Source organism: Tribolium castaneum, chromosome 6 (assembly GCF_031307605.1).
Source record: "Tribolium castaneum strain GA2 chromosome 6, icTriCast1.1, whole genome shotgun sequence".
NCBI classification, from domain to species: domain Eukaryota; kingdom Metazoa; phylum Arthropoda; class Insecta; order Coleoptera; family Tenebrionidae; genus Tribolium; species Tribolium castaneum.
The window spans coordinates 3,479,035-3,505,250 of NC_087399.1; the positions used below are offsets into that span (position 1 = coordinate 3,479,035).

Below are 26,216 nucleotides of genomic sequence, written 5' to 3' on the forward strand. Positions count from 1 at the left end.
TTTTTTTGCTCAAATTTTCTGATTAAAATACACACTTACCTTCAAAGAGGTGAAAAAAAATTTTTTTTTAAACTAACTCCAGCAAATTTTTATGAACTTCTACATGTCTTAACAACCCACAAAAGTTGTTAAAAGTCCACAAAAAGTCCAAATGTTCTTTTTTTTGATGTTTGATTTTTTCAATTTTCGTCGCAGTTTTTGTCGGTTTTGGGTACCCGGAACATTTCTCGAGCAATAGCTCCGGAACTATTAGAGATAACTTTATGAAGTGTCCCATCGTTGGAAAGCTCTTTAAATTATCTATTTTTTTCAAAAAAGATTATTGTTCTCCGACTAATAGTTTTCGAGCAAATTGCTGCTAAATGCAAAAATTGGTAAAATTTTTAAAAATTCATAACTAAAGAACTATTGGGAATTTGGCAATTTTCTCGATGCCAATCGATTCCCCGGATCATTTTGCATAGGTATGGATCAAAAAACTTCCACTTTTTGGAATAGTTTAGTAGTAAATGAGAAAATAAAAAAAATTAAAAAAAAGTAAACACCCCCCCCTTAAAATCGGTCAATTTTTAAAGTGTCTTAAAATCAAATAAAACCTATTCTATCTTATAGATTTTGATGTGCTCTTTACAATGGAACAAACCGTTTTCTTCTAGCTCTTTTAGTTTGGCCGTAATCGGCGTTTGAAAATTGAAAATTTTATTGCGAGATATCGCCTTAAGTCCTATGCCATTTTGTAGAGTTTTTTTATTCCGGTTATCCTTCATTTTTCCGTTTCTCGATATCTTTAATAGTTTCGTCGTAATTGGCGATTGAAAATTGAAAAAAAGTGAAAATGAAAACCTTTTTTTGCGTTTTTCTCGGAAACTGTAAGACCTAGAGCAACGAACAAAAAACCATCTAATAGCGCGTAATTTTATCTATTTTTTCGACCAAACCCGGAGCCTCTCCGGGCAACGGTTCCGGCTACAGAGGCGATCAAAGTTTTTCACTAAAAAAATTCATAAAAAAAAAACTAAAAGTCGTAGAGCATTGCGGTTTGTTCGATTGAATTCTACGGCTCATTTTACATATTATATCAATTTTTCACAAGAATTAAAAATTTAAAATTTTTTGCCTAAATTTAGGGTAGCCATTTGTCATAGTGAAAAATTTTTTTCATTAAAAAAATTCATAACTCGAAAACTAAAAGTCGTAGAGCAGTGCGGTTTGTTCCATTGGATACAGAGGCTTTTTTTCTCTATTATAGTAATTTTTCACACAATTTAAAATTTTCAATTTTTTTGCTCAAATTTTCTGATTAAAATACACACTTACCTTCAAAGAGGTGAAAAAAAATTTTTTTTTAAACTAACTCCAGCAAATTTTTATGAACTTCTACATGTCTTAACAACCCACAAAAGTTGTTAAAAGTCCACAAAAAGTCCAAATGTTCTTTTTTTTGATGTTTGATTTTTTCAATTTTCGTCGCAGTTTTTGTCGGTTTTGGGTACCCGGAACATTTCTCGAGCAATAGCTCCGGAACTATTAGAGATAACTCTATGAAGTGTCCCATCGTTGGAAAGCTCTTTAAATTATCTATTTTTTTCAAAAAAGATTATTGTTCTCCGACTAATAGTTTTCGAGCAAATTGCTGCTAAATGCAAAAATTGGTAAAATTTTTAAAAATTCATAACTAAAAAACTATTGGGAATTTGGCAATTTTCTCGATGCCAATCGATTCCCCGGATCATTTTGCATAGGTATGGATCAAAAAACTTCCACTTTTTGGAATAGTTTAGTAGTAAATGAGAAAATAAAAAAAATTAAAAAAAAGTTAACACCCCCCCCTTAAAATCGGTCAATTTTTAAAGTGTCTCAAAATCAAATAAAACCTATTCTATCTTATAGATTTTGATGTGCTCTTGACAATGGAACAAACCGTTTTCTTCTAGTTCTTTTAGTTTGGCCGTAATCGGCGTTTGAAAATTGAAAATTTTATTGCGAGATATCGCCTTAAGTCCTATGCCATTTTGTAGAGTTTTTTATTCCGATTATCCTCGATTTTTTCGTTTCTCCATAGCTTTAATAGTTTCGTCGTAATTGGCGATTGAAAATTGAAAAAAAGTGAAAATGAAAACCTTTTTTTGCGTTTTTCTCGGAAACTGTAAGACCTAGAGCAACGAAGAAAAAACCATCTAATAGTGCGTAATTTTATCTATTTTTTCGACCAAACCCGGAGCCTCTCCGGGCAACGGTTCCGGCTACAGAGGCGATCAAAGTTTATCACTAAAAAAATTCATAAAAAAAAAACTAAAAGTCGTAGAGCATTGCGGTTTGTTCGATTGAATTCTACGGCTCATTTTACATATTATATCGATTTTTCATAAGAATTAAAAATTTAAAATTTTTTGCCTAAATTTAGGGTAGCCATTTGTCATAGTGAAAAATTTTTTTCATTAAAAAAATTCATAACTCGAAAACTAAAAGTCGTAGAGTAGTGCGGTTTGTTCCATTGGATACAGAGGCTTTTTTTCTCTATTATAGTAATTTTTCACACAATTTAAAATTTTCAATTTTTTTGCTCAAATTTTCTGATTAAAATACACACTTACCTTCAAAGAGGTGAAAAAAAATTTTTTTTTAAACTAACTCCAGCAAATTTTTATGAACTTCTACAAGTCTTAACAACCCACAAAAGTTGTTAAAAGTCCACAAAAAGTCCAAATGTTCTTTTTTTTGATGTTTGATTTTTTCAATTTTTGTCGCAGTTTTTGTCAGTTTTGGGTACCCGGAACATTTCTCGAGCAATAGCTCCGTAACTATTAGAGATAACCCCATGAAGTGTATTATCGTTGGAAAGCTCTTTAAATTGTCTATTTTTTTCAAAAAAGATTATTGTTCTCCGACTAATAGTTTTCGAGCAAATTGCTGCTAAATGCAAAAATTAGTAAAATTTTCAAAAATTTATAACTAAAAAACTATCGGGAATTTGGCAATTTTCGCGATGCCAATCGATTCCCCGGATCATTTTGCATAGGCAAGTGTTAAAATAATTCCATTTTTTCGAATAGTTTAGCCGTAATTGAGAAGGAAGTAAAATTAAAAAAAAAGTTAACAGTCCAGGTCAAATACCTTCATAAAAATAATTTATTATTTTTTTTTTAATTAACTTCACCAAATTTTTATGGACATTTATATGTTTTAACAACCCACTAGAGTCGTTAAAAGTCCACAAAAAATCCATTTGACGGTTGACAAAAAATTGCAGATAAAAGCAAAAATTGGTAAACTTATATATGTCTTTACAACCTACTAGAGTTGTTAAAAATCCAAAAAAACATTTATGGAGCAATAATTCTGGCACTATTGAAGATAACCCAATGAAGTGCATTAAAATTAAGATAGCCATTTGATTTCTTCACTAAAAACAATAACAACTTAAAAACTATAATCAATAAACACAGACGACGGTTTAATCAATGCTTTATTAAAATTTATCGCCACTATACAAATTAATCCTCGTCTTCAAGCATTTCGCAAAACTCCGACGCCTTAATATAGGCAACTTTCTGAACATCGATCATCTCTCGTAACAAATTCTTCCAATTTTTGGCAAACTCATACTTACTGTAGCCCGCTTGCTTACTGTTATCGTACAGCTGGCACGCTTTTTGGTGGAAATAGACGCAACTATCAATCACACTTTTGCTATTCTCAAGCAAATTGTATTCCACCGCCAAGAGATCGTTCTCGTTCTCCTCCGACTCTCCGGAATTAACTTCACAAAAGTCATTCGCCACCAACTCCTTCACCCTATCCGCGTACCTCAGCGTGTTCAACGTGTGGTCGACGGACCCCACCGACGACGAAATCAGCGCGATCATGCACGTCCGTGACTTCTCCCCGATGAAGGAGTCCCGCAGGATCTTCGTCAGGATGCTCTCCCGGAACGGGCAGTGCTTGCCCTTCTTGCCCAACGCCCTTATGCACTCTTTAAGCGCCAGCAGCGACTTGTTAATGTCAGCCCCTTCGAGCCGAGTCTGTTTGTTGGATTTTGAATTGTCGGCCCCGCGCTCGTTCCCGGCCAAGTCAATCAGGGAGAACTTCCCTTCGAGTTGCTTCCCTCCAGCCTTCCTCAGGATGATTTGGAAAACTGCGTGCGACCTGGAGGAGTTGGAGTTGGCCGAGGTTTGGCCTGAGGTCCGCTCCAAGCTCCCTTTCCTGATCAAGTCCATGATATCGTCGACTTTCCCCACCATGCGTTCGGTCAAACCCACCACTTGGACCACCTGCTTGCCGTCCTCGAGCACCCTCAGACGTTGCTTCTTGGCCAGAAGGTCGTACGCCACTTTGCCGTAGATTTCGAAAAAGCTGGCAGAAACGACCAAGTTCTTGTCTTTGTAAGAGGGTTGGTTCAGGAAACTGAAAACGTCGGTCGCCACCAAGGCATAAATTCCGTTTTTGAAGTTCTGTTGCTTGCCTTTGAACTCGCCCCCCATTGTGTGGGTTTTTCCAGCGCCTGTCTGGCCGTAGGCGAAACACGTGGCCATTCCGCCCTCGAAAATTGTCTTGACTAGCGGCTGGGCCGTGAATTTGTAAACTGTCTCGTTAGTGCAAGTTTCGTCAAAGACGTAGTCGAAGCGGAAATGTTGGTTGTCTAAGTATTTGGTCAGATCCACTTTGTGTTTGGGCTCGTGGACGATTATCTGGTTTTTGGTGGGAACGGTGATGACGTCAACTTCGTTCCTGTTTTTTTCCCGAGTGTTTAGAGGCCGTTTTCTCACACAGACGGTGATTTGGTTTTCAATGACTGGGTCCGAGTCCTTCAAGGGATGAAACTCGAGGCTGCTTTTGAACTCGTTTATCATCCTGGCGAACTCGTAGTAGGGATTATTGTGCTCCGAAATTCCCATCTGGTCCCTGATGGACTTCTCCTCGGCCAGTTTCTGTCTCCTTTCGTCCCGACTTTTCGCGATAAGTTCGACTTTTTTCGCCGCTTCTGACTTGAACTCGAAAATGGACTCGCGTTTTGGTTTCTTTGGTGATTCTGGAGGACTCGGCGAGTCTACAAGTCAACAATTAGTGACAATAAGACTGGGAAATTTTGACTCACTTTGTGACGGTACATTGAGGTATTTTGAGGACTTTTGTTTCGGGGAATTGGTCTCTTCTTGTGATTTTTTAGCGGCCGTTTCCTTGTCGTGTAGTACATAAGGGAACATTTTTCCGACTGTCAAAAGAGTAAAAGGTGCGTCAAATTTTGGAGCCGAAATCACTCACTTGATTGACGGGAATTGATTGAACGTTGCTAGGAACTTACCTCTGTTATCGAAGTATAGGTACTTGTTGAAGAACATTTTGTTGTTGTTTAGGGGTTGAAAAGCCAAGCGATGCAACGATCGAAAAATACAAAGCGGTTTATTGACCAAACTTTGGGGCGGAATTAAATAATAAGCTCCCCACTATCATGAGCGTTCATGCGTCGACAATTTTTAAACGCTTGATGTAAACTTTTAATCAAAACCTAATAACACAACACAGCAAATAATAATTATAGAGGTCATTTCACAAAGGCTTTATCAAAAAATATAAAAAAATTCGTAACTTGAAAACTTAAAATCGTTAGCAAAAGGGTTTGTTTCAGTGAATTCTACGGATCATTTTCTGTATTATACCATTACTTTTACAAGTTTAGTTCAGTCAAGAACTTATTTGAAACATAGTTTAATTTGAAAAATGGTAGATGCGCCGTGTTATTTATAAAAAAAAATTATAACACAAAAACTAAAAGTCGCAGAGCAAAACGGGTTGTTTCAGTGAATTCTACGGGTTATTTTGCGTATTATAACACTACTTTTACAACTCTAGCTTCGTCGGAAATTTATTTATAAAATTAGTTTAATTTGATAAATAGTGGATGCGCCGGGATATTTATTTAAAAAATTCATAACACAAAAACTAATAGTCGCAGAGCAAAATGGTTTGTTTCAGTGAATTCTACGGATTATTTTGCGTATTATACCACTACTTTCACAACTTTAGCTTAGTCGAAAATGTATTTAAAAATTTGTTTTATTTAAAAAATGGTGGATGCGCCGGGGTATTTATTTAAAAAATTCGTAACACAAAAACTAATTGTCGCAGAGCAAAAAGGTTTGTTTCAGTGGATTCTACGGGTTATTTTGCGCATTATACCACCACTTCCACAACTCTAGCTTAGTCGAGAATGTATTTTATAAATTTGTTTAATTTGAAAAATGGTGGATGCGCCGTCTTATTTATTAAAAAAATTCATAACACATAAACTAATAGTCGCAGAGCAAAACGGTTTGTTTTAGAGAATTCTACGGGTTATTTTGCATATTATACCACTACTTTCACGACTCTAGCTTAGTCGAGAATGTATTTTAAAAATTTGTTTAATTTAAAAAATGGTGGATGCGCCGGGGTATTTATTTAAAAAATTCGTAACACAAAAACTAAAAGTCGCAGAGCAAAACGGTTTGTTTCAGTGAATTCTACAGGTTATTTTGCGTATTTTACCACCACTTCCACAACACTAGCTTAGTCGAGAATGTATTTTATAAATTTGTTTAATTTGAAAAATGGTGAATGCGCCGTCTTATTTATTAAAAAAATTCATAACACAATAACTAATAGTCGCAGAGCAAAACGGTTTGTTTTAGAGAATTCTACGGGTTATTTTGCATATTATACCACTACTTTCACGACTCTAGCTTAGTCGAGAATGTATTTTAAAAATTTGTTTAATTTAAAAAATGGTGGATGCGCCGGGGTATTTATTTAAAAAATTCGTAACACAAAAACTAAAAGTCGCAGAGCAAAACGGTTTGTTTCAGTGAATTCTACAGGTTATTTTGCGTATTTTACCACCACTTCCACAACACTAGCTTAGTCGAGAATGTATTTTATAAATTTGTTTAATTTGAAAAATGGTGAATGCGCCGTCTTATTTATTAAAAAAATTCATAACACAATAACTAATAGTCGCAGAGCAAAACGGTTTGTTTTAGTGAATTCTACGGATTATTTTGCGTATAAAACAACTACTTTCACGACTCTAGCTTAGTCGAGAATGTATTTAAAAAATTTGTTTAATTAAAAAGATGGTGGATGCGCCGGAATATTTATTTAAAAAATTCGTAACACAAAAACTAAAAGTCGCAGAGCAAAACGGTTTGTTTCAGTGAATTCTACAGGTTATTTTGCGTATTTTACCACCACTTCCACAACACTAGCTTAGTCGAGAATGTATTTTATAAATTTGTTTAATTTGAAAAATGGTGAATGCGCCGTCTTATTTATTAAAAAAATTCATAACACAATAACTAATAGTCGCAGAGCAAAACGGTTTGTTTTAGTGAATTCTACGGGTTATTTTGCATATTATACCACTAATTTCACGACTCTAGCTTAGTCGAGAATGTATTTAAAAAATTTGTTTAATTAAAAAGATGGTGGATGCGCCGGAATATTTATTTAAAAAATTCGTAACACAAAAACTAAAAGTCACAGAGCAAAACGGTTTGTTTCAGTGAATTCTACAGGTTATTTTGCGTATTTTACCACCACTTCCACAACACTAGCTTAGTCGAGAATGTATTTTATAAATTTGTTTAATTTGAAAAATGGTGAATGCGCCGTCTTATTTATTAAAAAAATTCATAACACAATAACTAATAGTCGCAGAGCAAAACGGTTTGTTTTAGTGAATTCTACGGGTTATTTTGCATATTATACCACTAATTTCACGACTCTAGCTTAGTCGAGAATGTATTTAAAAAATTTGTTTAATTAAAAAGATGGTGGATGCGCCGGAATATTTATTTAAAAAATTCGTAACACAAAAACTAAAAGTCACAGAGCAAAACGGTTTGTTTCAGTGAATTCTACGGGTTAGTTTACGTATTATACCACCACTTCCACAACACTAGCTTAGTGGAGAATGTATTTAAAAAATTTGTTTAATTAAAAAGATGGTGGATGCGCCGAAATATTTATTTAAAAAATTCGTAACACAATAACTAATAGTCGCAGAGCAAAACTACTTTCACGACTCTAGCTTAGTGGAGAATGTATTTAAAAAATTTGTTTAATTAAAAAGATGGTGGATGCGCCGAAATATTTATTTAAAAAATTCGTAACACAATAACTAATAGTCGCAGAGCAAAACGGTTTGTTTCAGTGAATTCTACAGGTTATTTTGCGTATTTTACCACCACTTCCACAACACTAGCTTAGTCGAGAATGTATTTTATAAATTTGTTTAATTTGAAAAATGGTGAATGCGCCGTCTTATTTATTAAAAAAATTCATAACACAATAACTAATAGTCGCAGAGCAAAACGGTTTGTTTCAGTAAATTCTACGGGTTATTTTGCATATTATACCACCACTTCCACAACTCTAGGTTAGTCGAGAATGTATTTTATAAATTTGTTTAATTTAAAAAATGATGGATGCGCCGTCTTATTTATAAAAAAAATTCATAACAAATTCAAAAATTTGTTTAATTAAAAAGATGGTGGTTGCGCCGGAATATTTATTTAAAAAATTCGTAACACAAAAACTAAAAGTCGCAGAGCAAAACGGTTTGTTTCAGTGAATTCTACAGGTTATTTTGCGTATTTTACCACCACTTCCACAACACTAGCTTAGTCGAGAATGTATTTTATAAATTTGTTTAATTTGAAAAATGGTGAATGCGCCGTCTTATTTATTAAAAAAATTCATAACACAATAACTAATAGTCGCAGAGCAAAACGGTTTGTTTTAGTGAATTCTACGGATTATTTTGCGTATAAAACAACTACTTTCACGACTCTAGCTTAGTCGAGAATGTATTTAAAAAATTTGTTTAATTAAAAAGATGGTGGATGCGCCGGAATATTTATTTAAAAAATTCGTAACACAAAAACTAAAAGTCGCAGAGCAAAACGGTTTGTTTCAGTGAATTCTACAGGTTATTTTGCGTATTTTACCACCACTTCCACAACACTAGCTTAGTCGAGAATGTATTTTATAAATTTGTTTAATTTGAAAAATGGTGAATGCGCCGTATTATTTATTAAAAAAATTCATAACACAATAACTAATAGTCGCAGAGCAAAACGGTTTGTTTTAGTGAATTCTACGGGTTATTTTGCATATTATACCACTAATTTCACGACTCTAGCTTAGTCGAGAATGTATTTAAAAAATTTGTTTAATTAAAAAGATGGTGGATGCGCCGGAATATTTATTTAAAAAATTCGTAACACAAAAACTAAAAGTCACAGAGCAAAACGGTTTGTTTCAGTGAATTCTACGGGTTATTTTACGTATTATACCACCACTTCCACAACACTAGCTTAGTGGAGAATGTATTTAAAAAATTTGTTTAATTAAAAAGATGGTGGATGCGCCGAAATATTTATTTAAAAAATTCGTAACACAATAACTAATAGTCGCAGAGCAAAACGGTTTGTTTCAGTGAATTCTACGGATTATTTTGCGTATAAAACAACTACTTTCACGACTCTAGCTTAGTGGAGAATGTATTTAAAAAATTTGTTTAATTAAAAAGATGGTGGATGCGCCGAAATATTTATTTAAAAAATTCGTAACACAATAACTAATAGTCGCAGAGCAAAACGGTTTGTTTCAGTGAATTCTACAGGTTATTTTGCGTATTTTACCACCACTTCCACAACACTAGCTTAGTCGAGAATGTATTTTATAAATTTGTTTAATTTGAAAAATGGTGAATGCGCCGTCTTATTTATTAAAAAAATTCATAACACAATAACTAATAGTCGCAGAGCAAAACGGTTTGTTTCAGTAAATTCTACGGGTTATTTTGCATATTATACCACCACTTCCACAACTCTAGGTTAGTCGAGAATGTATTTCATAAATTTGTTTAATTTGAAAAATGGTAAATGCGCCGTCTTATTTATTAAAAAAATTCATAACACAAAAACTAAAAGTCGCAGAGCAAAACGGTTTGTTTCAGTGAATTCTACAGGTTATTTTGCGTATTATACCACCACTTTCACAACACTAACTTGTCGAGAATGTATTTTACAAATTTGTTTATTTTGAAAAATGGTGGATGCGCCGGGGTATTTATTTAAAAAATTCGTAACACAATAACTAATAGTCGCAGAGCAAAACGGTTTGTTTCAGTGAATTCTACGGATTATTTTGCGTATAAAACAACTACTTTCACGACTCTAGCTTAGTCGAGAATGTATTTAAAAAATTTGTTTAATTAAAAAGATGGTGGATGCGCCGGAATATTTATTTAAAAAATTTGTAACACAAAAACTAAAAGTCGCAGAGCAAAACGGTTTGTTTCAGTGAATTCTACAGGTTATTTTGCGTATTTTACCACCACTTCCACAACACTAGCTTAGTCGAGAATGTATTTTATAAATTTGTTTAATTTGAAAAATGGTGAATGCGCCGTCTTATTTATTAAAAAAATTCATAACACAATAACTAATAGTCGCAGAGCAAAACGGTTTGTTTTAGTGAATTCTACGGGTTATTTTGCATATTATACCACTACTTTCACGACTCTAGCTTAGTCGAGAATGTATTTTAAAAATTTGTTTAATTTAAAAAATGGTGGATGCGCCGGGGTATTTATTTAAAAAATTCGTAACACAAAAACTAAAAGTCGCAGAGCAAAACGGTTTGTTTCAGTGAATTCTACAGGTTATTTTGCGTATTATACCACCACTTTCACAATACTAACTTAGTCGAGAATGTATTTTACAAATTTGTTTATTTTGAAAAATGGTGGATGCGCCGGGGTATTTATTTAAAAAATTCGTAACACAATAACTAATAGTCGCAGAGCAAAACGGTTTGTTTCAGTGAATTCTACGGATTATTTTGCGTATAAAACAACTAATTTCACGACTCTAGCTTAGTCGAGAATGTATTTTAAAAATTTGTTTAATTTAAAAAATGGTGGATGCGCCGGGGTATTTATTTAAAAAATTCGTAACACAAAAACTAAAAGTCGCAGAGCAAAACGGTTTGTTTCAGTGAATTCTACAGGTTATTTTGCGTATTATACCACCACTTTCACAACACTAACTTAGTCGAGAATGTATTTTACAAATTTGTTTATTTTGAAAAATGGTGGATGCGCCGGGGTATTTATTTAAAAAATTTGTAACACAATAACTAATAGTCGCAGAGCAAAACGGTTTGTTTCAGTGAATTCTACGGATTATTTTGCGTATAAAACAACTACTTTCACGACTCTAGCTTAGTCGAGAATGTATTTAAAAAATTTGTTTAATTAAAAAGATGGTGGATGCGCCGAAATATTTATTTAAAAAATTCGTAACACAAAAACTAAAAGTCACAGAGCAAAACGGTTTGTTTCAGTGAATTCTACGGGTTATTTTACGTATTATACCACCACTTCCACAACTCTAGCTTAGTCGAGAATGTATTTAAAAACTTTGTTTAATTAAAAAGATGGTGGATGCGCCGAAATATTTATTTAAAAAAATTCGTAACACAAAAACTAAAAGTCACAGAGCAAAACGGTTTGTTTCAGTAAATTCTACGGGTTATTTTGCATATTATACCACCACTTCCACAACTCTAGGTTAGTCGAGAATGTATTTTATAAATTTGTTTAATTTAAAAAATGATGGATGCGCCGTCTTATTTATAAAAAAAATTCATAACACATAAACTAATAGTCGCAGAGCAAAACGGTTTGTTTCAGTGAATTCTACGGATTATTTTGCGTATAATACAACTACTTTCACGACTCTAGCTTAGTCGAGAATGTATTTAAAAAATTTGTTTAATTAAAAAGATGGTGGATGCGCCGAAATATTTATTTAAAAAATTCGTAACACAAAAACTAAAAGTCACAGAGCAAAACGGTTTGTTTCAGTAAATTCTACGGGTTATTTTGCATATTATACCACCACTTCCACAACTCTAGGTTAGTCGAGAATGTATTTTATAAATTTGTTTAATTTAAAAAATAATGGATGCGCCGTCTTATTTATAAAAAAAATTCATAACACATAAACTAATAGTCGCAGAGCAAAACGGTTTGTTTCAGTGAATTCTATGGATTATTTTGCGTATTATACAACACTTTCACAACTCTAGCTTAGTCGAAAATGTATTTAAAAAATTTGTTTAATTAAAAAAATGGTGGATGCGACGGGGTATTTATTTAAATAATTTGTAACACAAAAACTAAAAGTCCCAGAGTAAAAAGGTTTGTTTCAGTGAATTCTACGGGTTATTTTGCGTATTATACCACCACTTCCACAACTCTAGCTTAGTCGAGAATGTATTTAAAAACTTTGTATAATTAAAAAGATGGTGGATGCGCCGAAATATTTATTTAAAAAATTCGTAACACAAAAACTAAAAGTCACAGAGCAAAACGGTTTGTTTCAGTAAATTCTACGGGTTATTTTGCATATTATACCACCACTTCCACAACTCTAGGTTAGTCGAAAATGTATTTTATAAATTTGTTTAATTTAAAAAATAATGGATGCGCCGTCTTATTTATAAAAAAAATTCATAACACATAAACTAATAGTCGCAGAGCAAAACGGTTTGTTTCAGTGAATTCTATGGATTATTTTGCGTATTATACAACACTTTCACAACTCTAGCTTAGTCGAAAATGTATTTAAAAAATTTGTTTAATTAAAAAAATGGTGGATGCGACGGGGTATTTATTTAAATAATTTGTAACACAAAAACTAAAAGTCCCAGAGTAAAAAGGTTTGTTTCAGTGAATTCTGCGGGTTATTTTGCGTATTATACCACCACTTTCACAACACTAGCTTAGTCGAGAATGTATTTTACAAATTTGTTTAATTTGAAAAATGGTGGATGCGCCGAAATATTTATTTAAAAAATTCGTAACACAATAACTAATAGTCGCAGAGCAAAACGGTTTGTTTCAGTGAATTCTACGGGTTATTTTGCGTATTATATCACCACTTCCACAACTCTAGCTTAGTCAAGAATGTATTTAAAAACTTTGTTTAATTAAAAAGATGGTGGATGCGCCGTCTTATTTATTAAAAAAATTCATAACACAAAAACTAAAAGTCGCAGAGCAAAACGGTTTGTTTTAGTGAATTCTACGGGTTATTTTGCATATTATACTACTACTTTCACGACTTTAGCTTAGTTGAGAATGTATTTAAAAACTTTGTTTAATTAAAAAGATGGTGGATGCGCCGGAATATTTATTTAAAAAATTCGTAACACAAAAACTAAAAGTCACAGAGCAAAACGGTTTGTTTCAGTGAATTCTACGGATTATTTTGCGTATTATACAACACTTTCACAACTCTAGCTTAGTCGAGAATGTATTTTACAAATTTGTTTAATTTGAAAAATGGTGGATGCGCCGGGGTATTTATTTAAAAAATTCGTAGCACAATAACTAATAGTCGCAGAGCAAAACGGTTTGTTTCAGTGAATTCTACGGATTATTTTGCGTATTATACAACACTTTCACAACTCTAGCTTAGTCGAAAATGTATTTAAAAAATTTGTTTAACTAAAAAAAATGGTGGATGCGCCGGGTATTTATTTTAAAAAATTCGTAACACAAAAACTAAAAGTCGCAGAGTAAAACGGTTTGCTTTAGTGAATTCTAAGGGTTATTTTGCGTATTATACCACTACTTTCACAACTCTAGCTTAATCGAGAATGTATTTTACAAATTTGTTTAATTTGAAAAATGGTGGATGCGCCGGGGTATTTATTTAAAAAATTCGTAACACAAAAACTAATAGTCACAGAGGAAAATGGTTTGTTTCTGTGAATTCTACGGATTATTTTGCGTATTATACTACTACTTTTACAACCCTAGCTAAGTTAAGAATGTATTTAAAAAATTTGTTTAATATGAAAAATGGTGGATGCGCCGTGAAATTTATTTTAAAAATTTATAACACAAAAACTAAAAGTCGCAGAGCAAAAGAGTTTGTTTCAGTGAATTCCACGGGTTATTTTGCGTATTATATTCTTTCTTTTACAATTCTAGCTTAGTCGAAAATTTATTTAAAAAATTAGTTACATTTGAAAAATGATGAATGCGCTGTCTTTTTTATTAAAAAAATTCATAACACAAAAACTAGTAGTCACAGAGCAAAATGGTTTGTTTCAGTGAATTCTACGGATTATTTTGCGTATTATACCACTTCTTTTACAACCCTAGCTAAGTTAAGAATGTATTTTAAAAAATTTGTTTAATATAAAAAATGGTGGATGCGCCGGGAAATTTATTTTAAAAACTTATAACACAAAAACTAAAAGTTGCAGAGCAAAACGGTTTGTTTTATTGAATTTGACGGGTTTCTGCGTATTATAACACTACTTTCACAACTCTAGCTTAATTGAGAATTTATTTAAAAAATTAATTGGAGTTGTTAACAATGCGAAAAATTCAATAGCTTTAATTTTGATTATTTCACTTTTCGACGAGATTTTGCCTTTTATCTTTTATTCGGAACATTGATCGAACAGTAACTCCGGAACTATTAAAAATTTCGCTATGAAGATTATTATCGTTGTTCAAAGAAAATCATTGTTCTCCAGTTTAAAAAAAATTACAAAGCAAAAACAGATAAAATAAAAAAAAAATAAATAGGCAAATTAATAAGAATTCTACGGTTCATGTTACTAGGTTTTCACAAAATTTAAAAGTTTTCAAAAAATAGCAGATTGTTAGTTGGTTTTCTTTTTACCGGCTTTTTCCGCTCGTGTTCAGCCCCCGTCTGCCAGAGCGCGCCACCAATCCACCCCGTGCGAAAATAGTTCCGTTTCGAATCCTCGTTCGATCGCCAGGAAACGTTTTAATTAGCCCATAAAAAGCATCTCCCCTCATGTCTGCATTATCAGCCTCTTATTTATTTACATTTGTATGAATAAAAAGAGGCACGAACCCTTTCCGAGCCCATTCACACACAAAACCGGCAGTTTTTCATGCAGAAAGGGGTCGGTCTTTCGGCTTGTTCGGTTTACCTTAGCGGTGACAGGGCTTGAAGAGCGGTAATAAAATTATATCTCAAAGCGCGAGGGACATAAAATCTTGATCAATTTTATGGCGCCAAAATTGGCAGGGCAGTTACGATTTGATTGACAGGTCAGGTGCGAGCGATGAATAGTCATCCGCAAGAAAAATATTCTAATGTAGGAGCGGCAGCTTTGAGCACACTTCGCGACAAAAGCGCCCTTCACACCCAAATAGATGCAAATAATGAAACGGCCCGATTTTTTTAACTTCCGTGATTTTGGGTGAAAACTAGCCATCGAGGGTCTGGCATTGTGTCTTGTAAGAGGATATCTCTAATCTCAATAAACCAGATCGAGAAATGTCGATGCAATTGTCCGTGAAAGCTGATTTGGAGCGGGATATTCGATATGATTTTTTCGGCGACCGTGTTTAAGAATTTAAGCTGGGGCGGCTGGGAATCATCGTTTTTGCATTAGGCCTCGCTTTAAATTAAGAGCGGGCGCATTTAAAATGGACAATTTTAAATTAATTAGTGCAAATTTACAGTTAAAAGACCCTAATTATATCCGGAGCGCGCTCTATTAGTGGCTTTGCCGTTGCGAAATATGCAGCTTGGGTGATTGGAACTTCACTGATCAGAGGCCGAACATTTCATTATTTTCCAATTTTTGTAGTTGCATTAGCTGTGTTTTGATTTTACAAGTTTCTAATTGAGTTGAAACAAGTGTGCATTAACTAAACTCTCGATAACGGATAATGCAACGGATATATCGATCCTCTGGCGTTTTAATCTAGTGGCCGGAGAGCTAGTCATTTGGCCCAAAATGCGTTTTTGTTAAAATCTGATCAGTCTAGTGATTGAAGAAAGCAGGGCCGGGAGCTCGGTTCAGGTGGTACTCCTGTTCTCATTTCCCATTAGGTGTACATTACACTGAAAGCATTCTCAGGAGCTTAGAGATTCTTTGATAGACCTTCAAAGGAGATATTAGGCCTCCAAGTACGGGATAATGCCGTATCTTGTTACGTAAAAACTAATACGAGTTTTGGGATTTTTCCGTCGAGTTTATCGAGACTTCCTAATTAGCAGCAAGCAAGTTCTGAGGCAAACCGAGTGTAAATAACAGTCGTGATGTCCTTTGTTGAGTTTCCTGTGCCACCCACCGGTTTCTTGACATGACAAATGGCCTACTTAACATCTTCATACTGCGGCCTTAAACGCCCCAGACTTAGGGACCAAGCTGAGATTTCACGCTACATTATATTTCACACTTTTATACGAGAACTAAACATAATCGCGCTCTATTTTAAAAAGCGTTTGGGTTTAATATAGCGAGACGAATGCTGATGGGGACGTTAATCTTTTTAGTTTTCGCTTTCTTTCTGCAATTAAACGGTTTGGCAAAATGCTGTTCGAAGAATTGGCAAAAGGGACGTTTGCGGTCGACAATTTCACCAAAAGCCAAAATGTCAATGCGACAACATACATCAGTCTGCAGATGGAGACAGATAAAGGCTGTCTGCATGGCTGTATGCCAACGGGAAGGCATTGTTAATTGTTATCTTCTGATGGTCATTAGAACGCCGATTTGTACCTGGACAAAGAACAAGCGCAAAAATTGATTTTTTTTTTATACTATTTTTGGTAACTTTGGAGAGAATTTCAGATTTTGTAAAATTTTTGGACGTACGAAACTAGAGTTTAAGAAAAAGAATTTTTTTTAAGGAACAAGAGAAAAAAATAATTTGAAATTTTAAATTTGCTTTTTGTACCGTATTTTTGAACACGTTGCGAATTTGAATTTGTAGATTTTTTTTAATTCCAAGGTCGTTTAAAGACGCTGAAGTGGATTTGTGTTATTTTACCGGTGGTCAAGTAACAGAAAGTTAGTTAACACCTAAACTATAGAAGATACAAAACTTTTTTATAGGAAATTTAATTTTCTACCACTTTGTTCCTTACACTTTTGTTGTATCTTTAACCGTATGCCCAGCGTTTTGATAAATATGCGACGGTGCGCAAAAAATTATCGCTTTGAGTTATCAATTTTCGTTCAACCTTATGTTTTTGCAAACGCTGCGAATACGGTTGAAGATACAAAAAAAAGTGTGAAGAACAAAGTTGTATAGAATTAAATTTTCTACAAAAAAGTCCGCGACGTCATATTTCTATCTTCAACGGTTTAGGTATAAATTAACTGTCCAACGCTTGACCACCGGCAAAATTTAAAAAATCCATCGCTTGAGCGTTTTTGAATGACTTTGGGGCCTAATTGGTTGAAGATAGGGATATGATCTCGCGGACTTTTTTAAAGGAAATTTAATTTTCTACAACTTTTCTCTGAACATTTTTCTTGTATCTGTAACTGTATTCGCAGCGTTTTGAAAAATATGGGGCACAGTCCAAACTGGTAAGACTTTAAAGTTTTTTAAAATATAGTTTAGGATAGAATTTTTGCACTATTTTTATGTTTTACTATTGAGAATTTGATGCTCTATTTGCCTGTATTTTTTTATTCGCCTCGTGCTAACCGTTATTTAATTACAACAATTTTTATAAATTTATTGCTCTGTAAACTTAGACGGCAATGGAACAAAAGCGCCTTTGGCGACAATAACGGAACTATCGAGAACGGAGACGTTTTATTTGTACGTCGTTTCACCTCCTAATCTTTAGATATCCGTAACCTAGACAAGCGCTAAAGTAAACCAGATTTGAAAACATTTATTTATTATTTACGTACAAATGGGTTTTGGTTTTGGTGAAAGCGAGTTTCAGATTTTATAAAATTTTTGGATCAACGAACCTAAAAATAAAATTTTGGAAACGTACAAAACAAAGACAAATCTGTCGTAATTCTAATAAAAAAATAAAAAACGAATAGAAAGATCGTAATAAAAAATCGTTTTTTTAAAATTAAAATTTTATACCAAAACTTAAAATCTTAAATTGTCATTTTTAGTTCGAAGTTTTACATATATATAACTTATTTCCTTTTTGTGGTTCTTTATCTTTTAATTAATCATTTTTTATTCATTAATGATATTGTTTTTAATTCTTTTATAATTGTTTTTTTGGCGATTTTATAGTTACAAATTTAATATTAAAATTGGAAAAAGTTTTTCTCGAAATTAAAAATCTAAAAAACATTGAAATTTGCCATTCAGTGGTCAAAATACAGAGTCGTTTCGATAGATAATCATTTTTGGTTTTTCAGCAAAGCAATTTATACCAATTGGAAAACTAAAGTCTTTAGTTAAAGTGGTTAATTTTTTGGTCTCAGAATTTGGATTTAGTAAGTTCAGGGTGAACTGTGGACAAATTCTCGTCAGCTCTCCCTCCTGGTCAATCTCTGCTCATTCTCGGCAACAAATCGCCCCCGTCCGTCCGAACTTTTGTAAAGACTTTATAATCTGCAGTGTTTGTAGCCAACTGCCGGTCATTAAAACCGAAATGGAGCGCACTTTTTCACCGAATTTGGCCAACAAAGGGTCGGCACGTGTTCTCTTGAAATTTTCAACATTGGCTCAACTGACGTCCACCGTTGAAAATTAAAAGTGACGTCACTGAATTATCTATCATGTGGTGGGTAAAGGACAAGTTAAAAAAAACTCATCCATAAAACCATCACCCGATTGGACATGGAGGATTTACGAGCCATTATGGACAATGTAAGTTCGTTGATCTGTCATTATGGCAATTGTACCGCAAGTTATTTCCAAGGGCTTTGGGCCTTTTCAATGTATCAAAAACATATTAAGAGCGCTTTTGTGCGCACAAGAGACCGGAAGCCAGAGGTGGCTAGATGTGTGGATTAAACAAAACGACAAAAGCCGAGATTCAAACGGTAAAATATGACAGTGTCGGATTTGCTCCTTGAAAAGATGATGAAAAGAACGGGGCTTTTTTGCGTCATGTTGGCACTTCTGTGGCATCAAAACCCTTTCTCGAAACTCGAATAATCACTGTTTTGATTTCTCCCTCTCGATCTGGGGATTAAACTGTCCGTTTCGCCCCTTTATTGCGTCATATTACTTCTTCCACCAAATAAAATAAGAATCAAAATAAAATAAAAGCTCGGACAACGTCCAGAACTTTAATCCCAGTTCACTTGATGTGAAATGGAGAGAGATAAGCTGGAGACGGGCCGCCGACTAACTTGTCTTTACGTCGTCTCGGCGCTCGACAGCCCCAAAATTCGAAACATGTGCACGATGACAGACTGAAGGGAAATTTATTCAGGGACGGATCGAGCGCAGTTCTTGGCCTTATCGGCCGCAGTTATTCGGGACTATGGTCGCTTTATTGGAGATTATGTGACCAAACGGTTGACTCGAGTGCTCGCTTTTTCCAAACTTTGGATTGCTTTATTTATGGAGCCAAACGGGAGCGGAATACGCAAAGATTTACTTCTTAAATTATAAAAAAATTAAACGAAAATATTTAATTTATGTTTAAAAATTTTTAGTAAACTGAGTTTGTTTAGTAAAGTCGCGAAAAACATTGTTAATAAAAATCATGGCCACTGCGAATCCAGTAGAATTTGCGCACGTCCACTATTTTTGACTAAAAAATATACAAATTTGGTGATTTTTTGAGCAATTATGTTCATTTTTGTTCAAAAACCTGCTGAAAGTTACACAAAAGGTAAAAACAATTTTAAAATTGTAGAATCAACTTATACGCCCGATATCTTTTGATGAAATCTGGTGAAAAATTAGAGAATTAAATTGAAAAAAAGTGGAAGAAAATGTTTTCTCGAGCTAATTTGCCGACTTTTGAACTGAATGTATTTGCGTTTTAGGTGAATTAAAGCAATTATATAGCTTGTAATGTTGATTTATTTAAAAAGTTCGTGTTAAAATATCTGCAAAAGACTGTCAGTATCTGGGGCCTGGTGGCTCAGTGGTATAAGCGCCACTTACGACGGGGGAGGTCGGGGGTTCGAACCCGGATCAGGGTAACAATTTTTCTATGAAAAAAAGTGTAGAAAAGGTAAGTGAAACAACAAATAAGCAAAAATAAGAGATTAAGAGAACACATAGACGTATAAACGTAAAGCGGAGCATAAAACTGACAGAAATAAGAAAATAATGCGGCAAAAGATAAAAGTACGTAAAGGCGCCAAATTGTAAACGCAAGAGCACACTCTAATAAAGGAAAAATACCTTTTGTTTTGAGAGAAAAAGAGATGAACGTAAAGGTGAAACATAACTTCAAACTTTAGCGTTAAATCCTTAGATGACTTACTTTTTAAATTATAAAAAAATAAACGGAAATATTTAATTTATGTCTAAAAATTTTTAGTTAAATGAGTTTGTTTAGTAAAGTCCCGAAATAATTGGTAATAAAAATCATGGCCACTGCGAATCCCGTAGTATTTGGGCACGTCCACTATTTTTGACTTGAGAATACATCAATTTGGTGATTTTTACAGAAATTATGTCCATTTTCGATCAAAAACCAGCTGAAAGTCACAATAAAAGGTAAAAACAATTTTAAAATTGTAGAATCAACTTATACGCCCGGTATCTTTTGATGAAATCTGGTGAAAAATTAAAGAATTAAATTGAAAAAAAGTGGAAGAAAATGTTTTCTCGAGCTAATTTGCCGACTTTTGAACTGAATATATTTGTGTTTTAGGTGAATTATTGCAATTATGTAGTTTGTAATGTTGATTTATTAAAAAAAAATGTGTTAAAATATCTGCAAAAGATGGTCAGGACCTGGGGCCCGGTGGCTCAGTGGTATAAGCGCCACTTACGACGGGAGAGGTCGGGGGTTCGAACCCGGATCAGGGTAACAATTTTTCTATGAAAAAAAGTTTAGAAAAGGTAAGTGAAACAACAAGTAAGCAAAAATAAGAGATTGAGAGAACACAAAGACATATAAACGTAAAGCGAAGCATAAAAATGACAGAAATAAGAAAATAATGCGACAAAAGGTAAAAGTACGTAAAGGCGGCAAATTGTAAACGTAAGAGCACACTCTAATAAAGGAAAAATACCTTTTGTTTTGAAAGAAAAAGAGATGAACGTAAAGGTGAAACATAACTTCAAACTTTAGCGTTAAATCCTTAGATGACTTACTTTTTAAATTATAAAAAAATAAACGGAAATATTTAATTTATGTCTAAAAATTTTTAGTTAAATGAGTTTGTTTAGTAAAGTCCCGAAAAACATTGTTAATAAGAATTATGGCAACTGCGAATCAAGTAGGATTTGCGCACGTCCACTATTTTTGACTATAAAATACACAAATTTGATGATTTTTGGAGAAATTATGTCTATTTTCGGTCAAAAACGTGCTGAAAGTCACAAAAAAGTAAGAACTATTTTAAAATTGTAGAATCAACTTATACGCCCGGTATCTTTTGATGAAATCTGGTGAAAACTTAGAAAATTAAATTGAAAAAAAGTGGAAGAAAATGTTTTCTCGAGCTAATTTGCCAACTTTTGAACTGAATGTATTTGCGTTTTAGGTGAATTATTGCATTTATATGGTATGTAATGTTGATTTATTTAAAAAGTTTGTGTTAAAATATCTGCAAAAGACGGTCAGTATTTGGGGCCTGGTGGCTCAGTGGTATAAGCGCCACTTACGACGGGGGAGGTCGGGGGTTCGAACCCGGATCAGGGTAACAATTTTTCTATGAAAAAAAGTTTAGAAAAGGTAAGTGAAACAACAAGTAAGCAAAAATAAGAGATTGAGAGAACACATGGACGTATAAACGTAAAGCGGAGCATAAAACTGACAGAAATAAGAAAATAATGCGGCAAAAGGTAAAAGTAAAAGGCGCCAAATTGTAAACGTAAGAGCACATCCTAATAAACGGAAAACACTTTTTGTTTTGAGAGAAAAAAAGATGAACGTAAAGGTGAAACATTACTTCAAACTTTAGCGTTGAATCCTTAGATAATTATTTCTTAAAGTATAAAAAAATAAACAAAAATATTTAATTTATGTCTAAAAATTTTTAGTTAACTGAGTTTGTTTAGTAAAGTCCCGAAAAACATTGTTAATAAAAATCATGTCCACTGCGAATCCAGTAGGATTTACGCACGTCCACAATTTTTGACTAGAAAATACACAAATTTAGCGATTTTTGAAGAAATTGTGTCCATTTTCGGTCAAAAACGTGCTGAAAGTCACAAGAAAGGTAAAAACCATTTTAAAATTGTAGAATCAACTTATACGCCCGGCATCTTTTTATGAAATCTGGTGAAAAATTAGAGAATAAAATTAAAAAAAAGTGGAAAAAAAGCTTTCTTGAGCTACAAATTTTTAATTTTTTTCTTATGGTTTACTTGTAAAAACTTCCTTAATATGGAGTTAGCAAGTGATGTGATTGTGAGGTATGGTCCAATGTAAAATTTCGATTTAATACAGTGGATGAATGTGTCGAATGCAAATTTTTCTTTTTGTTAAAAATGCAAAAATGCCCGGCTTATTAAATCGTGCCGGCGCAAATGGAAAACCCGAATCGAATAACCTCTCCACCACTTCAATAAATTGGTTATGTTTTCTTTGAGTTGGATAATAGAAGCACTCCTGGCTGCGGGCAAATAAATAAAATTTTTGCATCTCGCGAATTCGTGGTTTGAATATTAGAGAGCGCCGCTGTGTGTGTATAAAAGAGTCGAGGCTTTTAGACGAGAATCAATTATCTACTTGCGGGGATTTTCTTAAGCGTCTTGTTTTGTCTTCGGATCGGCCCCTTGTCAAGCCGTAATAAATCCGGGGATATAAGTGGATGAAACGGCTGTTTAACAAATTAGCTACTTATCACTTGAAAGAGTTCGCCGCCGCGCTGCTTCCGGCTTTCGAACAAATGAAGGGTTCGCTCGTTTCCGTTTCGCGCGATCTTGGATTCTTTCCCGCTCCGCTTAATCCAATTAAAAACGAAGTGACCGCAGAATTTTAAGTGGATTATTGGAGCAGCGGCGCTTATCGACTTCATTAAACTCGAGAAATTCATCAAGAATTCCAGCACTGGATTTAAAAAACCTCCGAGGGTGTCGTATACAAACCGTCGTCTTTTGGGCACTTTTAGGGCCCCAAATAAAATTCGGGCGCTGAGGCGGCTACCGATCGGCAAATCTCAAAGAGCAATAAAAATATAAAATCCATTCCTGCCGTCCCGATTAAAGGGGTCACCGTTTACAGTCGTTATGATTTACGGCTCTAACCTACTTTAAATAAAATTACAAGTGTTTCCCAGGGACTTTCCCCCATAAAACCCAATAAACAGCGGCCAATTTTTACGGCATCAGGTAGCCGAGTGCCAGAGGAACAATGCACAGTGATATAAAATGTGAAATGGCGGTAGTTTTGTTAGTAAATCAGTCAATTTCTTGATGGCGGCCTCTTTCCCCGTGTCGGCGCACGATTCCGGTCACGGCTGTAATTTGGCGATGGAGCGGCAAGGGAAATTGCCAGCGTGCAGCTTCCGTGACTTAATGAGCGGCAGCGCCTCAGGACTGTCCGCCGCCGCCAGCGGCTGCCACCTGACCGGCCCCGGAATGCCCGGACGAATGCCGCCCTTTTCATACATAATAAACGCGAGGCACGATGTTGCCATGTTGCGGAATACGCGACAAGAAGGGACGTGTTTGTCATCTTACGGAATGAAGGCAGCGCGGAAGCCAAATGATCTCATTTCCAGACCTGGAACGAGGCGGATTTCCACCAAAAGTTTTTTTTTGAGCCAAACTGACAGTAGTAGCAATCGTCCAATAATAAGATAATAGCAAAGGCCATTTCAAATCTTTAGAAAAAAAGGCATGGATCACAAATTTCTAGAAGTACTGACTCAAAGTATTAAATTTACTGCCAAGAGAATCCACCAATTACCAATTTAATGAAAAAAAATTACGAAAATCTATAATTTTTGCTTATGGTTGGAAACACAAAAAATAGTTATTCCTACTTACTAATAGCACTTTGGTATTATCTGAATTGTTACTCTCTTAATAAATGGAGATTCAGTTGAAGAAAAAAATAATTAGTGACTTTTCTGCGTTTTCGTAAATTTTAGAAATGTTTTTAATGTTATTTTAAGAATTCTGTTAGATATTTTAGAACCAACAACATATAGAATATGACAGAGACTCATACCTAAGCAAAAATAATCAAAAATTAAAACGAAAATCTCCATTCGTGTAGTTATATCAAGAATAACTTTTTATAAGACAGAATCTTTTTATTAAATATTACATTAAAAAATCGCTGGTACGTTTTATAATTTTTTTGTAGTTTGAGAACACTGACAACTTCTACCATATAAAAAATATTTGTAATATAGGTAATTTAACAAAAAATATTCAAGATAAAGTAAAATCTGAGGCGCCCTTAAAATAAAAAAATGTTCTTTTTTTCCAGCTGTACGAGTACAGTTTAGCAAAATTTATTAAGTAGTTATTAAGTATTTCACAAAATTTTAATGGAACTTCACATTAATAAATTTAATTTGAGATTTTTTTTGTAAAATTATAATCCATGTTTTTTTAACTGTATACTTAGAAAAAATCGGATGTATTCAGAGTAACAAAGAGTAAAATAAAAATGCATGAGTTGTTAAATATTTTTTAATAATAATGCTTTTACATTAGCCAAGCAAAGCACAAAATGAAAATCAAGAAATAGTTTTGATTTTTGTAGATTTTGTAATTTTAAGTGTAAGTGTAAGTTTTAAACTCAGTTTTAAGTCCAAATTGCAATTAATTATTTTCTGAAAAACATTTACGATTTTGTATTACATTTAGTAATGCTTTCTAAAATACCAAGTGTGGCAACCTTATCGCACACACAAGAAAATCGCATGTTCTAATTAAATAATTAGATATAATTAGGTAAATAATTATAAAAAAATGTAATAAAAATCGAAAATTGTCTTTATCAATGTGCAGGCTGGTGTGTAAAATTTCAGAATTTTTATTTTATTAGAAGTAGCAATTTTCTTAAATGCGCAATAAGGTTGCCTCACCCAGTATAGTTTACTAATTTTAATTACAATTAACATTTTCTCAAATACAGTTGAAAAAGGTGTTGTTTTTATTTCAGGAAAATTACAGTTTAATTAGAAAACAATTACACCGGAATTATGAAAAAAATATTTTAATAATTCTAATTAAATTAATTCTTAAGATACGAACACAATTTTATTATATTTTATTTTATTATATTTTTAATTATATTTTATGTAATTTAAACTATCTTACGAGAGTTCTCCGATAATTCTAAAAATAATTCCAGTTATTCAAAAAAAAATTTAGTAAGAAAAATGGCAGTAATTCACAAATAAATTCAAACAATTCTGAATAAATTCCAAAAATTTGTACAGATAATTAATGGCTTTTTGGTAAAATCTATTGAAACAAACAGTTTCCAAATTTAAATTTTGCATGAAAAAAATTATCAAGGGCCACCTACGTTTTTTAGTGAAGAAAAAGGAAATTGCCGATTAAAATTGTTCAAAAAAGTCTAAAATTATATCAAAGAAGGAAAAAAGTGAAAATTTGCTAGACAGTATGTCCTAAAGACATACAATTTTTCGATAAAGAGCACATTTTTGTTATTTCGACCATGTTTCAGTAGTTGATAAGATTTTAATTACTGTTCAAGAGGAAAATTAATTTAAAAAGCTTAGTGAATAAAAAATTTTGAAAATTGATTTTTTTACAAATTTGAACTATTTTAATAAGGTCTAATTAAAATATGCTTAAAACATTCATATTTTTCTCTAAAATTTTAAGTTGTTGCTAAATTATTTTGGTATTGCATGATAATATAGTTCATTTAAATTTAGTATTCTTTGCATATTTGCTGAATTACAGACATACCTGCATAGTATGAAAATAAATTAACTTTTTGATTTTTTTTATTTCAAAAAATATCATGTTCAAAGTTTATGGATAAAACAGTGACGTACATACACATTTAACTTAATTCTAACTGAAATTGACTAATATCTATATTTTTAAATGTTCTAATTTAGTAAGCTCTAGCTAAGAAAATTTCAAATTTCAAGCATTTTTTTGGAATAGAAATTTAAAATATCGGAGTGTAAAATTTATTTATTATTAATTCCTTTATTTATTTTCTGTTACCTTATACCTTATAGAAGTCGGATTACTACTACACCTAAAGATTACATCAACTTTGACAATTAAAATCGCCACTCAATAATTTTTTTTTCTG

At 33.2% G+C, this 26,216-nt stretch overlaps 1 protein-coding gene across 1 annotated transcript; it reads right to left on the reverse strand.

Annotated features, from left to right (window-relative positions):
- Nucleotides 1-3,449: 3,449 nt before the first annotated feature.
- On the reverse strand, nucleotides 3,450-5,291 carry LOC657981 (kinesin 13C). Its single transcript, XM_008198706.3, has 2 exons — nucleotides 5,096-5,291; nucleotides 3,450-5,047 (listed from the first exon to the last, which is right to left on the reverse strand). Exons 1-2 carry the CDS (start codon nucleotides 5,202-5,204, stop codon nucleotides 3,495-3,497), a joined length of 1,662 nt encoding a protein of 553 aa, XP_008196928.3. The 5' UTR covers nucleotides 5,205-5,291; the 3' UTR covers nucleotides 3,450-3,494.
- Between the last annotated feature and the right edge of the window lie 20,925 nt (nucleotides 5,292-26,216).

Excerpts from the sequence above, each read along its gene's own strand:
- LOC657981 (XM_008198706.3), bottom strand. The coding sequence starts at position 5,204 with ATGTTCCCTTATGTACTACACGACAAGGAAACGGCCGCTAAAAAATCA. Across the intron at positions 5,048-5,095 it reads CCTCAATGTACCGTCACAAA|ACTCGCCGAGTCCTCCAGAA; the intron begins GTGAGTCAAAAT and ends GTTGACTTGTAG.